Here is a 12,938-nt window from a genome sequence, read left to right as displayed (position 1 = left end):
TTACTCGTTGACTTTAGAAACATGCAACTTTTTAATAAACTTGTCTTTTTAACAGTGGATTTCCTTGAATTTTCAACATAATTCAATTGAAAAACAATAAAATAATATTTATATTAAAAGGTAAATAATATTTAAATAAATAATATAAAAAATAATAAATAAAAATATATTAGATCAAAATAAATAAGATAAACTGTGTTGTAGTGCTCTTCCACAACCTACTGAAAACTACTAAACATATATTCAATACATAAAAATAATAAATAAAAATAAATTGGACCAAAATAATTGAGATCATCTAATTGTAGCGAATGTTAAGATGCATATTGTGTGGGGAGTGATCGATACTAAAATGATCAGCCATCATGGTACTTTAAGAAGGAAGAGGTTTAACAGAATCCTGACTTGTATTATCATACAGTGTGTTTATGTGCACTTGAGTCACCAGGTTACAGTCTTAAAATCCTCTCTGCAGAAGGTCATTGTAAGTTAACTTCCTAATACTGTGTGTCATACTGCTGGTACCTCAGTTGCGTTGTAGTTTTGGTTTAATTTATGTACTAGAGTTACTGTAATCTGCTTGTGCAAAATAAAAATAAGTAAAATACAACTACAACAAAATTGTAATTATTATTAAAAAAAAGCCATTATATATGAGTAATAGCAAAACAATAATACTAACTCCAGCCCAGCTGGATGGATACAAAAAGCAGATGGCCATCTGGGTAGAGGGGACATTAACCTGGGTTTTATTAAATCCTACATTAACATTTTAGCCACTTAGTTGATGCTCTCTCCCAGAGTCACTCACACTGAGTGCAAACAGTACAATAGGTGAGTGTAAGTTCATGACTGATAAATAATGTATGAAAAAAATAATGATGAATAATGATTGCGAGCAGCTTAATAAGGAAGAAGTAGAGGTTAAGTCTTTATATGAATACACACGTGCACAGAAAAATTACAAACCTTGAGTGCCACTACACCCCGAGAAATCGACACGTGCTGAACACACTTTCACACGGAGGGCAAACAGGAGTGGGCGCATAATAAGAGACAAGTGTTGTCCTCACCTGGGTGCTGTTACAGACTTCTTCCCTTGTTCAAAAATGCGGTGTATCCTGTTGGTCTTGGTGAGCAGTGCTGCATAGCTGAAACACATCCCCAAGCCCAAGAAAATCCTCCTGAACGAACAGACCCCCACGTCCGGCGTCGCGATCATCAGGAAGGTGATGGCGTAACACAGGAAGATTCCCGTTAGTAGCACGTAGCTCATCTCTCGTCCTGACGCTCGTACGATGGGGGTGTCGTTGTACCGAACGAAAGTGACGATGACGAAAGAGGTGGCGATGATCCCCAGCATGGAGATGAAGACGGGGACGACGGCCCAGGGGGAATGCCACTCCAGCTTGATGATGGGAATGGGGACGCAGCCGGTGCGGTTGGTATCGGGTCGCATCTCATATGGGCACAGCTCGCAGGTAAACTCTGACGCCTGGTGGAGAGACAGTTTGTAAATGTACATTTAAGGTTTGTCATATAATCAGAAATATTTCTTTCCGTAGTAACTTGAGCTAAAAAGTTGAAATAAAACAGCATTAACATTTTGTTATGGATCAGACAAGATGTGATGGAAACTTTTAGCCTATGCAGCTAATTTCTCCCCTTTACAGAAGTGTGGTAAATCTGTATATTTCTCCCTCATATATGTTAAGTCTACTGTAGATCCCCTGTGCTTTCGTCCAAAAACATTGCGACAATTCATGCATCTACCACGCAGCTGATGCTAAACTATGTTATCTACCTCTGTGAAGTGACCTGTTAACATTCAACACATTTTTGTACACTTGCTCTAAAGTCGCATACTTCTTTTTGTCATGCTGTTATACTTTCTTCCATTCTGCCAAAATCCCAAATCTACAGTAAATGTGTCAACAGATTATTGATTTTACAGCAACTGCATGCATCTGCAAAATGAGTATTGATTGTTCCCTCTGACAAGCGTCGCCTGCTGCTGCTATGGCTGATATTTTCTTTTGCCTCTATTGATTCCTGAACAAGGGAACTCTTTGCACATATACTTACTCACTCATGGATTTTCTAACTTAATAGGAAGGATGATGGGTTGCCAAATTGTCCCCGACCGTGATATAATTAACATGGGGGATGTATCTTTATAATGTGTGATCAGGCCCTTTTCCCTTACCTCAAATTATGTACTTCCATTTGATATAATAGCATCTGTGGGGTTCTTCCTGCATATATAAATATAAAATGGGCCACCTGAGTGGCTCACTTTTTTGATTGCCCGAAATGAGTTGAAACAAAAACCCTGATTGCTACACAGGGGGACAAAACTACTTTAGAGCAAAAGTAAACAGGCAACAACTGTCATAAATCAGATGCATGCATAAACCAGCATGTATACAATGCTACAGATCTTGTAGTTGAATCATTGTAAAAGTCTCCCAACAACTAAAATTGACTGTGACTTTAATAAATGCTTTAGTAAAGCGGGTACAGGGCATTCAACCAAAGTTAGTTGATAAAAATTTTCATTTTCACCATGTTTTTTTGTTGACATTTTTAAATAATTAAACTGGAAAGCCTAAGACGTAAGAAGTGGTGGCTTTCGCCGCTTTTAAAATCATCAAGTAAGCTACAAGTCATGAAAAACACTCTGCTTGGTGTGACTTTGCAGATAAAAAGAAGGACAGAAAATTGAGAGTTACAGTGAAGAAGCATTGATGCAAAAAGCCAATCTACTACTGATGATTCCACAAAATCACTCTGCCAGTGACTGCCAGGATGCAACGCCAGAATATATCACACAGGACTGTTGTTTGGTTTTATTGTTTGGAAAAGTTTCAGCAGCACATGTTTTGTAAATCGTCACTACATCGTCTCTGACTGAGTGACAAAAGTTAATTATGTTTTCGGTGTATTTTTCTACCTGCATCCCGTGAACCGTGTAATGCAAGTTTCCAGACAGCATAAAATTTGGTAGGAAGTCTCAGGAAACAGCTTTAGATAATGTTAAAGCAAAAATGAAAAAAAATGGCTCCTAAAAGTAAATGGTCTTGCATAAACTATGATAACTTTTGTGATTTGATCATCAATTTTGGTTAACTCTGGTGCATTTGCAGCAAAGTTTATTAATGTGCACTGTCTGTGTTAAATAAGCCAAAAAAAATGTGTACAGTAATATAAGGAATACTATGAATTAAACTGAGACTTTATTGTATATGAGTCACAGTGTGCACAGCTTATTTCCTTGTTTTGGATCAAACCCCCCAAGTCTTTGTGGTTGGCATTGTTCCAGAGATCTACCTGATAGTGGTATCCCTCACAGCGCTCACAGTGCCAGCAACAGGGTACACCTTTAACCACTTTCTTCCTTTCACCCGTACGGCATGGGATGCTGCATACAGACGCCGGGAGAGATGGGTCACCTGTCCTCCAACGCATGGCTTCAACCTAGAGAAGAAGAAGAGGAAGAGAAGAGAAAAAAATCACACCTCCTTGCAAAACATAATGCGGCACAAATATTGGCAACCATCTGCTAAAGCTGACATAACTGTGTGTTAACACAGTCCTTTAACACTGAGTTTTCTCTGTACCTGCAGAAAGTGTGTCTTCAGGGCAACTCGGAGAGCAATTAGCTCAAGCAGATCCTCAGATCGTTTTCCTGAGCGCTGCCGAGCACAAAGCTAACACCAGCTAGTCTGGAAGCCAGCAATCAGACCATAATCAAATCTGGCACAAATAGGCCATCTGTATTTCCTTCTCTCTCTGTCTGTGTGTGTGTGTGTGTGTGTGTGTGTGTGCATATGTTCCTCCATGTGTGCATTTTGTTTGTTTGTGTCATGCTGGCATTATAGTGAATCCCTGAGCTTTCCATATGTGTTTGTGTGTGTGTGTGTGCGTATGTCTGGAATGCACAAGTTTGTGTGTGCGCGTTTTCATTTGTTGTTATGTGTGCGAGTGTTTGTAATAAACTCTGCCATTATACTGAGTCCCTTAGGTTCAGCCGTTGCCAAGGGTGGTGAGTAAAATAGAGCATTACTGTTTTAAACAGGCACACAATGTGCCAGTCCAACAAAAACTAGTTAGGAGGAGAAACTCATCGGGGACAGGGGAAATGGACTTGATTTGATCACTGACACACATATAGAAACAATCACACTCCATTTAAACATTGACACAGCTCGGTGCTGCAAATACATCTGTCAGGAGGAATGATCTAAGGGTAAAAAAGTGTAATGTATGTTTGTGCCAAAGTGCAAATTAGACTTGTTTGAAACTTTTTACACTGTTTAAGGATTGTGCAACAAAGATTAACATCAATTTAACTGTGTATATGTGAATGTAGGTGTGATTTATACTAAAAATACAAATAACTCCAAGTACTTTGCCAAACATTTACCATAAAATCACTCTGGCTTGAGTCGTACTTTATACTGATGAGCATCCAAACAGTTTGTTGATCGTGAAAAACTTTCACATGCCGCCATCACAACATCTGCGTCTGTGCCTTCGAACCCAAATGGATTGTTAAACAAATCAAATACATCTGTTAATTTGTCAACTGTCAAAGTGCCCAATCGTGTGTGTCTTAACTATGAGCTGTCCTGTGTGTTGCTGCAGTCTCTCTTTCACTCTCTCTCTCCCTCAGTCAGCCAGGCCGTCCATCAGGCAGAAAGCATTTCATGTCTATTAGTCTTCTCATCTGTCATCTGGCCTTTTTTAATGAAGTCCTGTGTGGATTTATAACACCAAGCACTCCACGGCGCTAAAGGAGTTTGCGTGCATGCATGTGTGTGTGCGTGTAATTCATGGAGTGAGAAGCGGAGACAAAGACTGTTTGTTTGTGTGTTTTTTGTGTGTATGTAATGCTCAGGTGTATACTCTAATTTCTGCATTTGTGTATACAGGTTGTATATAATTGTGTGACCTTGGTGGGTGGGTGTTAATGTGAATATTTCCCTGCACAAGACTTCCTGAATGGAAGATACACACTCTCTCTTGTGAAATACTCTATTCCAGCTTCCAACTTCTGTTTCTGAACAAGAGCAATAACTCAAACAAATCCAGTCCGGTAAGTGGGGATTTTCAATTCATGGCAGCTGCTCACAGTGATGTTGAACTTTCATTCTGCAAAGGCATTTGGTTTATAAAGTCTCAGAAGCTTCAATAAAACACTAAAATCTAAATACATTTTGGATTATTGTAAAGGCTTTTTTCCTCCCTTTATTACACAAAAGTTGGTAACTACAAAAACTGGAGACTAGAAAAAGGAGTTTCAACCGGCAGTTTTTAAAGTATAATTTCTTCATTGCATTTCCTTGTGTGCGTGTCTAAAAAAAAAAGCTCACTTTGAGATGTAGTTTATTGGTCCAGGAGCCGATGACTCTGTACTCCGCAGTAGATCTGTTGGTGATCTGGTATTGGAAGATATCATATCTTCCTGGAGCGTCTCCATTTTCATTGAACACCACCGGAGTGCCAGCGCTTCCTGGAACAAAGAACAGCAGACGTTGGAAAGAGGGTCAACTCAGTCATTTAATCTGGTACGACTGACGTTTGGGTTTCTGCTCATGTGGCTCTACTTTGTACTGATCCCCACAGGAGTGACCACAATTCCTAAGATGTAAAAAGGACAAAGGTTAAATGATATTTGGTGGACAAATCTTTAGTATATTAAGTATATTAAGTATATGTATCCTCGTGTAACTGCATATTCTGGGAATAGAAAAAGACAGTAGAAGTTGGAATGATGTCATCACTCTGTTAATGTGGCAAAAAAAAGAGGTTACAATGCTGACAGGGAACACAGTGCAAAATACTTCTTAAGAAACAAAGATACAGCTAAGCAGCATGATCACAAACCACTAAGAATTTCAGAGATGTTAAAATCAAATACAGAAGTATGTAATAACATGTAACCTTGCAGTAATTTACCTAAAAGCTAAAAAAATATATGTCCTATTACACACTGAGATGGCAAATTGCTTGAAGGAGAAAAGAAATGGTAGAAATTATAATATTTTACATGCTAACATTTACATTATTTTTGTAATAGTTTTGTTATATGATTATCTATATACTGTTTCCTTAATATGTAATATTCATATAGGAAATGACACACCATGCCTCTTAAATACACAAATAACACATATACAATACAATACATATACATTTAATTAAGTAATATTTCCTCAGGCAGTGTTTTTGGAGTCGTGATAACAAAGGCATTTACACCTTTGGTCTTTAATCAAGGCTGTGTTGTACTTGCTTATGTGTGTGTGAGCTAAAGTGCGGTGTGACTCAATACGCACATGCATGGACAAGTTTATATGTCCTCTAAGCTTTGGTTTTCTCACCACCAATAAGACTTAACACAAAGCTTTTATCCTTCTCTCTTTCTGTCTTACTCACCTTCTTCCTTTTATGTAGCGATACAATCAAATCAAATTGCCGAATCCGTAGCATAAAGGAAATCCAATTACAGTGCACATGTGGAGAAAGTACTGCATTATGGAAATTCCACTTGTGTACTACAAGTCATTGATATTGTGGAATGATGCTGGGGATATATATAAAAAAAGGGTTACCTGTTTGAAGCAAAGAGGAGAGACACAGTGTGAAGATGGAGATTGGAAAAGAAAAGCAAAAATAGCAACAGACAATGTTTGAGAGTCAGACAAAACACTTGTGCCAAAAATGTAAAGAAACAGGAAGAGTGTGTGGAATAAAAACAGATACTGCCCTGAATACATCTTATAACCACCTGTTAATTCCTTATAACCACCCAGATTGACCATAGCAACCTTCCCAAACACATTATAAAACTCAACAACACCATAGCAACCACCTAGCAGAGTCCTAAAAACTACTTGCAACACCCTAAAAAACACATACGACCAGTTTCCCTAGAAACGTTACCCAACACCCTAGTGACAACTCAATGCACTGTTAAAGCCCATTGTAACCACCTAGCAACAACCTAGTGACATCCTCACAACCTACATAGCAACACATGAGCAACCACATAGCAATGTTAGGCCACCCATTTAGCAACACCCTTGCACTCTTCATCCCTCTATCTACATTTCTCCTCCTCTTCCCTTCATCTTCTCCCTCCCTCTAGTCTTCCATGGCTCCATATAACAAAATTTCTCCTCCCTTTTTCTTCCCCCTGAGCGTACATGAAGCACAAATGGGTTTCTCTGGTTACCTCATCCCAGCAAGAAGGAATTAAGCCAGAGGAAATATTCAGGCCCATCAGACTGAATACTACGACCACCAAATTTGCTTTCCTCCCTCTTTCCCATCTTCTTTTGTGCTTTCTTTAACTACAGTGTACATTTATCCTGGCCCTTTGGTCTCCTTTTTATAAGAATTTCTTTTTTCATTTCTTCCCAAATTTCCTACCGTCCTTCTACCCTGTCTCTTTCTACTTTGTCTATCTAGTGACTGACTTTCTCTCTTCTTCCCTTGCATCCATTTCTAAATTTTCCTCTATTCCTCTCCTCCTAGCGCTTTTAGCAGGATCAAATAGAAAGTGAAGGAATAAAGTAATAAACCAAATCAAAGATCTGAAGATGCATGGCTCACCAACAAGGTTGGGAAGGATTGACTGGTGTATTTTAGCAAACTGATTGGCCAGTCGGTGGGTGACGCCAATAAATAAATGAATAAATAAGTAAGGCATATTTCTCACCCAGTGATGAGCATGTCATCTGGCCCTACACACTCTCCTATTGGCGGAGTTTCTTCTAATTTTTTTTTTTCCTTTTCACCAATCAGCACAGATGTCTCTTTAGAATTCGTTGTGGATGCAACAGCAGCTAAAACAGTTTGAGTGTGGAGCAGAGACGTGCTGGCAGGTACTCCAAATTATGCAGAGCAAAAGCACACCGTTGTGAAAGCAGTGGTTACCTTGAGTAGAAAATGATTATTAATCACATAGTGTTTGCAACATTTGTTGGCAATTTCTGGGTAAGGTGGATAAAGACAGCACACTTTTAAAAGCAGCGGCAATTACCTCAAACACACACACACAACAGGGATGACAGGAGCTGGCAGCATCTACCCAATATGTTGGAAAAACAGGTAGCTGACAACCCCTCATCACTTCTGATTAATGCTTTGGTTTAAGAGATGCATGGACAAGCTTTCTGGCCTAATGAATTTCCATTTGGGTTTTGTTTTGTTTATTCAACATAACATTCATAGAAAAGGCTCAAACTGGCTAATCACCAATATGTGAAACAGGGCCATGCAGAATTTTACTGGTTAGCTGTTGTGGTTATTAAAATGAATCTCAAATTAACTCACTTAAAATATGTATGTACTCTTTTATTGTCCCATTTTATCATTTAATATCAATTGGGTGAGTAAGAGCCAAATATTGTAATCAGACAAAAGGAAAAAAAAAAAAAAAAATCACATTAAACATGAAAATGTTAATGTACTCTGGCTGCATTGTGTGTCATCAGTGTGGGAGCACTGACATATCCACATATAGATTTTCACAACTTCCTGCTTTAGGTGGCGCAACCTTGAAAAATAAAAGATATAGCTGTCGCCCTAGCAACACACCTCCACCTCATCCTGTAGTGACACCTATTATGTTCAGTGTTATTCAAAGGCAGGTGATGCTCTACTGAGAATGTTTCTGTCACAACCTGAAATTTAATTCAATATTCAGCCTTGAAAACACACTTGTTCTCAAACAAACAAGCACATTATTTACATAAACTTGATTGGACAATTTTGTAAAATAAATGATCTGTGTAGATACATTTGTAAAAGAGACTTTATGTGGAGTATTCTTGCTTATCGGCCAAATCAAACCAATTCAAACTAATATTATGAAAAATGCATGTTGATATACCGTACATCTTTATACGTTATAGCCTTTAAACACATTTATTGTACCTTTAGCTTTCTGTTGATCATGATGCCAACATTGTGTCATACCTCAAATCATGTCATTCCTGTTCTGTGAGGACAAAGATGCTAATTTCTTCTTATTTCATTTGCATTCATTCTGCATAACCTAGAGCAAGCTGACCAGCTTCTAAATGACACAGAAAGTGCAGGCAAGGCCAAGGAGCAGATGCATGTTAACACATTGCATTGTTTAACTTGCTCAGACTTAGGGAAATAACAATGAAATTTTGAGTTTGAGTTTCTAATTCAGGGGAGTTTGGGTGCTAACTTCTGGGCCACACTGGATGCGTGAGCAGCACGTGCACATTGCAGAACCTCTTGCTTTTTATTTCGGCGCCCATGTTAACAGGTTAGAGCGGCCACACTGCCACTGAGGCTGCTGCGTCGCTTCATCTAGAGATTCGAGGTCTCGCCTATTTTCTCCGCGTGACGCGTGCGGTTCTCAGCAGAAATAGACAGGGAAAACGAGAAAGATAGGGCTGCCAGTGGCAGAAGTGTGGACGCTGCAAGCGTGAGAGACGCAGCAGTTAAGCGACACACACGCATACGTGCTGCTCACGCATCCAGTGTGTCCCAGGTGTAAGATTGGGCCTGAGCGTGGTGAGAATGGCTAATCTATACCTCTACTTGAGGGCACGGGGAGTGTCAGTGTGCATGTGCGTGCGTGTTTGTTAGTGTCGTTTTTCTAGACTCCATTTAACTCTCCAGGTTTTTTCACAGCAGCAGCAGCGGCAGCAGCAAGCCCTGCTGAAGTTCCCTCAAGCAAGATACTGTTTCCCTGCCTGCCAGAGGCGCCGCTCTGTAGCTCTTCCCGCTGAGTTGGAGGCTTTTCCACTGGGGATCAAAATTAGAATATCACAAGAAACCTGCAACTCTCACAACTTTCTTCTCAATTTGCAAAGGAAAGCTCACATGTCACAACCTCTTACTTCAATAATGTAATAGGACATCTAATAATGACTGAGGGATTTCATGCAATAAAGCTGGTATGAATTTAAGTCTGACTGAAACGGACTTGCAGACAGAGATAAATGTAAACAGGGAGAATAAGAGCGAAACGATTACGCAGGAACAGGAAGGTAGATGAAGAATTGATTTGCTTTGCCACTAAGTTCAAATACATTCACACCCATCTGAATCATACTAATCCAAGAGAGAGAGAGAGAAAGAGCTGGAGAGAAGGAAGGAAGAAAATTAAGGAGGAATGCGAGAATAAAACCGAGCAAGACAGCAGAAACGCCTGAACCCTTAGCCAGCTTAACAGCCACAGTGAGACAGTGGAGGAGAAAAAAGGAAGAAGATCAAAAAAAAAAAAAGAGCGACAGAGGAAGTGAGAAGTAAAATAGGAGAGTAAGCAGATCTGCGGGAAAAGCATCAAACCCTGTCTATCTGACGGATAGACGCAGAGACACATGGATAGACTTAAAAGCAAAAGAAGAGAGAGAGGGAAAATGAGGATGACATGAGAGAATATGTGCGAATATCACGTAGCAAGGCAGCTGAAAAAAAAAAAAAGGAGTCTAAACTTTCTTAGCTTGACAGAAAAGGAAAGAAAGCAAGATTGGAGGGGGTGTGAGTATCAATTAGCATATAGGCCGTAAAACATCCCAAGCTGACAGAGATAGAAACAGGCAGATGGAAGGAGAAAGGCCAGGGGAGAGAGAGAGAGAGAGAGAATGTATGAATAGCCTTAGACCCGTCTCTGTTGCTGGAGTTGAAGAAACAGCGAGACAAAAGGAGAGCGAAAGAGATGGATGGATAGAGAGAGAAAGAAAGAAGAAGAAGGGCTGTTAAAAAAGCCCTCAGCCTTGCCTGGTTCACTTTAGAAACACTAAGGATGAATAGCAAGTTTTCTCACCAGAGACTAAATGTTTATGACGGGGAAATGCAAAAAAAAAAAAAAAAAAACTAAACTGCAGCACGCATTAATAAAACATGTGTCTGTGTGAGTTTTTTTGCCAACAGGCTCCCATCTGTGTGCTATGCATCGATAGCACTAATAGGGGAGAAAGAAAGACAGAAACAGGCGGAGAGACACAAATGGACAGAGAAAGAAACACACACACACACACACAAAAAAAAAAAAAAAAGCGAGTAAGAAAATGTCAGAAGAAAAAAATAATGAAGCCTGAACTCATTCCACAAAAACACTGTCATTTTCACAGCAGTCTCCAGCGGAGGAGGTAACTGAAACTGAGTAGCTGGTTAACTCTAGTTCTCATTGCTTATTTCTGCACTCTTCTCTCCTCCTTTCTGAATTTTCCATCTCATAAATAGACTTTTTTTTTTTTTTTTTGCAGGTTGTTTGCAGTCTTTTCTGAGCCAGTTTTCACTTCTTGCTATAAAAACTATCCCTACAGTTAACCCTCCCCTCCTTCCATAGCAGCTGTTTCTCCTTCCTCCCCTCTCCTTATCAAAAGCCTCTTTTGCCACTCCATCTCTCTCTCTCTCTCCCTCTTTAACTCTTGCTTCATCCCACCACTCTCCATCTAAAAAACTTCCCATTTTTCTCCCTTCCTTTTGCTCTGTGCATTTCTAAAGCACTCTAACTTTCCCTCCTCCGCTCTGTCTATCCCTCCCTTCCTTTAAAGTCATCTCCCATCTCCTCTCCGTTATCACCCGGCCTTGTCTGAACAGGGGACAAAAAAAAAAAAAAAAAGCCAGGCAAGGAGATAGTTTGTCTGAGAGAAACAGATAATAGAACAGGCAAAAGAAACAATACATGTTTGAAGAAGATCCAGATCTAAATGGTCCTCACTGTGAATAAGAATGAAACACTTTGGCTAAATAGTGGGAGTGAGATAAAGATGGAGAGAGGGAGGGAAAGAACAAAGGAAAGATTGTGGAGAAAGGGTAAAAAAAAAAAAAGATAGGATATTTACTAAAGAGACACACTCAACACACTTGACACACGCATGCGGAGCGCGAGAAAGCTTTGTACGACAATCTCCATTAATTACACCGAACTAATTTAAGGAGGCCTCCATTTATGTCATGATTTGCATTCACTGTGGTCTTAGAGAAAATAAAAAAGAGAGGAGAAAGAAAAAAAAAAAAAAAGAGTGGAAAGGGCCACTATTGTTGATCAAAAGAGGCACAAAACAGCTTGAATAGGCGGATAGAAAAATACAATTTGGAGCGAATGAAAGTGAGCGAGAGGAGAAAACAAACCAAACAAGAAACGGGGAGTTACATTACCAAACTTGGAAGAGGAAAGGGGGCAAAGAGGGGTGAAAGACAACACATGAGTAGTGCTGATAATGATATGAGACTGGTTTCAGTTTAATGTAGTAACCCATTAGTCCTTTTCCATTCAGTAGTCCTATGGGATGTCATGCTGTTTGTGTATGTACATGCATCACGGATATAAAACTAATTTCCAGCCTTATTGAACTTATCTCTGCTGTTGATTGGCATCTAAAGGGCCTTTGGCACAAATTACATATCTTTGAATGTGCACATACACACACACACACGACAGCAGCTATATAGTCAATATAGTCCTCCATCCATCACTAATTGTTCCTCCTTGCCCTTTTGTCCCTACCGTCAAACATCCAGCACAAACACAGCATCAGATATGTGTGTGTTTGCCTGCACAATGCCGTCTCTCAACATATTAGTTGTGCTGTAGAGCTGACAGACTCACATTTGTTTGGTTAAACCTAATCTCTGTCAACAACACATTCCTGACAATATATATATATATATATATATATATATATATATACATATATATTTGACATCCAAAAAGAAGGTGCACAGGTGTGAAATTTAATGGTGTCTTAGAATATGCAATAACAAATTATTATTCCCGTCTCTCATTTCTTCAAACTCAAATCAACTGTAGCTCTGGGTTTGTTTTTGTGTCTGTGTGAATGCATGTCTGCCTGTCTACTGTATTCATTTTAGCTCTCTGTCTGATTGCCTTTTTATATCTGCCGAGTCTTGTTCTGTTTTCTTATCTAAAATTGTATTCA

General features: G+C 39.3%; 1 protein-coding gene across 11 annotated transcripts in view; it reads right to left on the bottom strand.

Moving 5' to 3' along the window:
• Nucleotides 1-12,938, bottom strand: part of grm8a (glutamate receptor, metabotropic 8a) — a 349,644-nt gene that overhangs the window by 135,135 nt on the left and 201,571 nt on the right. For all 11 annotated transcript variants that reach the window (XR_006093954.1, XR_006093953.1, XR_006093951.1 and 8 more), the window contains exons 8-10: nucleotides 5,376-5,515; nucleotides 3,331-3,477; nucleotides 1,074-1,495 (exon numbers count right to left, since the gene is read on the bottom strand). Coding sequence is in view for 7 of the 11 variants with exons in the window: in XM_042403444.1 (XP_042259378.1) it covers nucleotides 1,074-1,495; nucleotides 3,331-3,477; nucleotides 5,376-5,515 (709 nt within the window). In the remaining 4 variants the exon portion in view is untranslated. The remainder of the gene's footprint in view (nucleotides 1-1,073; nucleotides 1,496-3,330; nucleotides 3,478-5,375; nucleotides 5,516-12,938) is intronic.

This window comes from Thunnus maccoyii, chromosome 23 (assembly GCF_910596095.1).
Source record: "Thunnus maccoyii chromosome 23, fThuMac1.1, whole genome shotgun sequence".
Taxonomy (NCBI): Eukaryota; Metazoa; Chordata; class Actinopteri; order Scombriformes; family Scombridae; genus Thunnus; species Thunnus maccoyii.
This window is presented reverse-complemented; position numbering and strand designations above follow the sequence as displayed.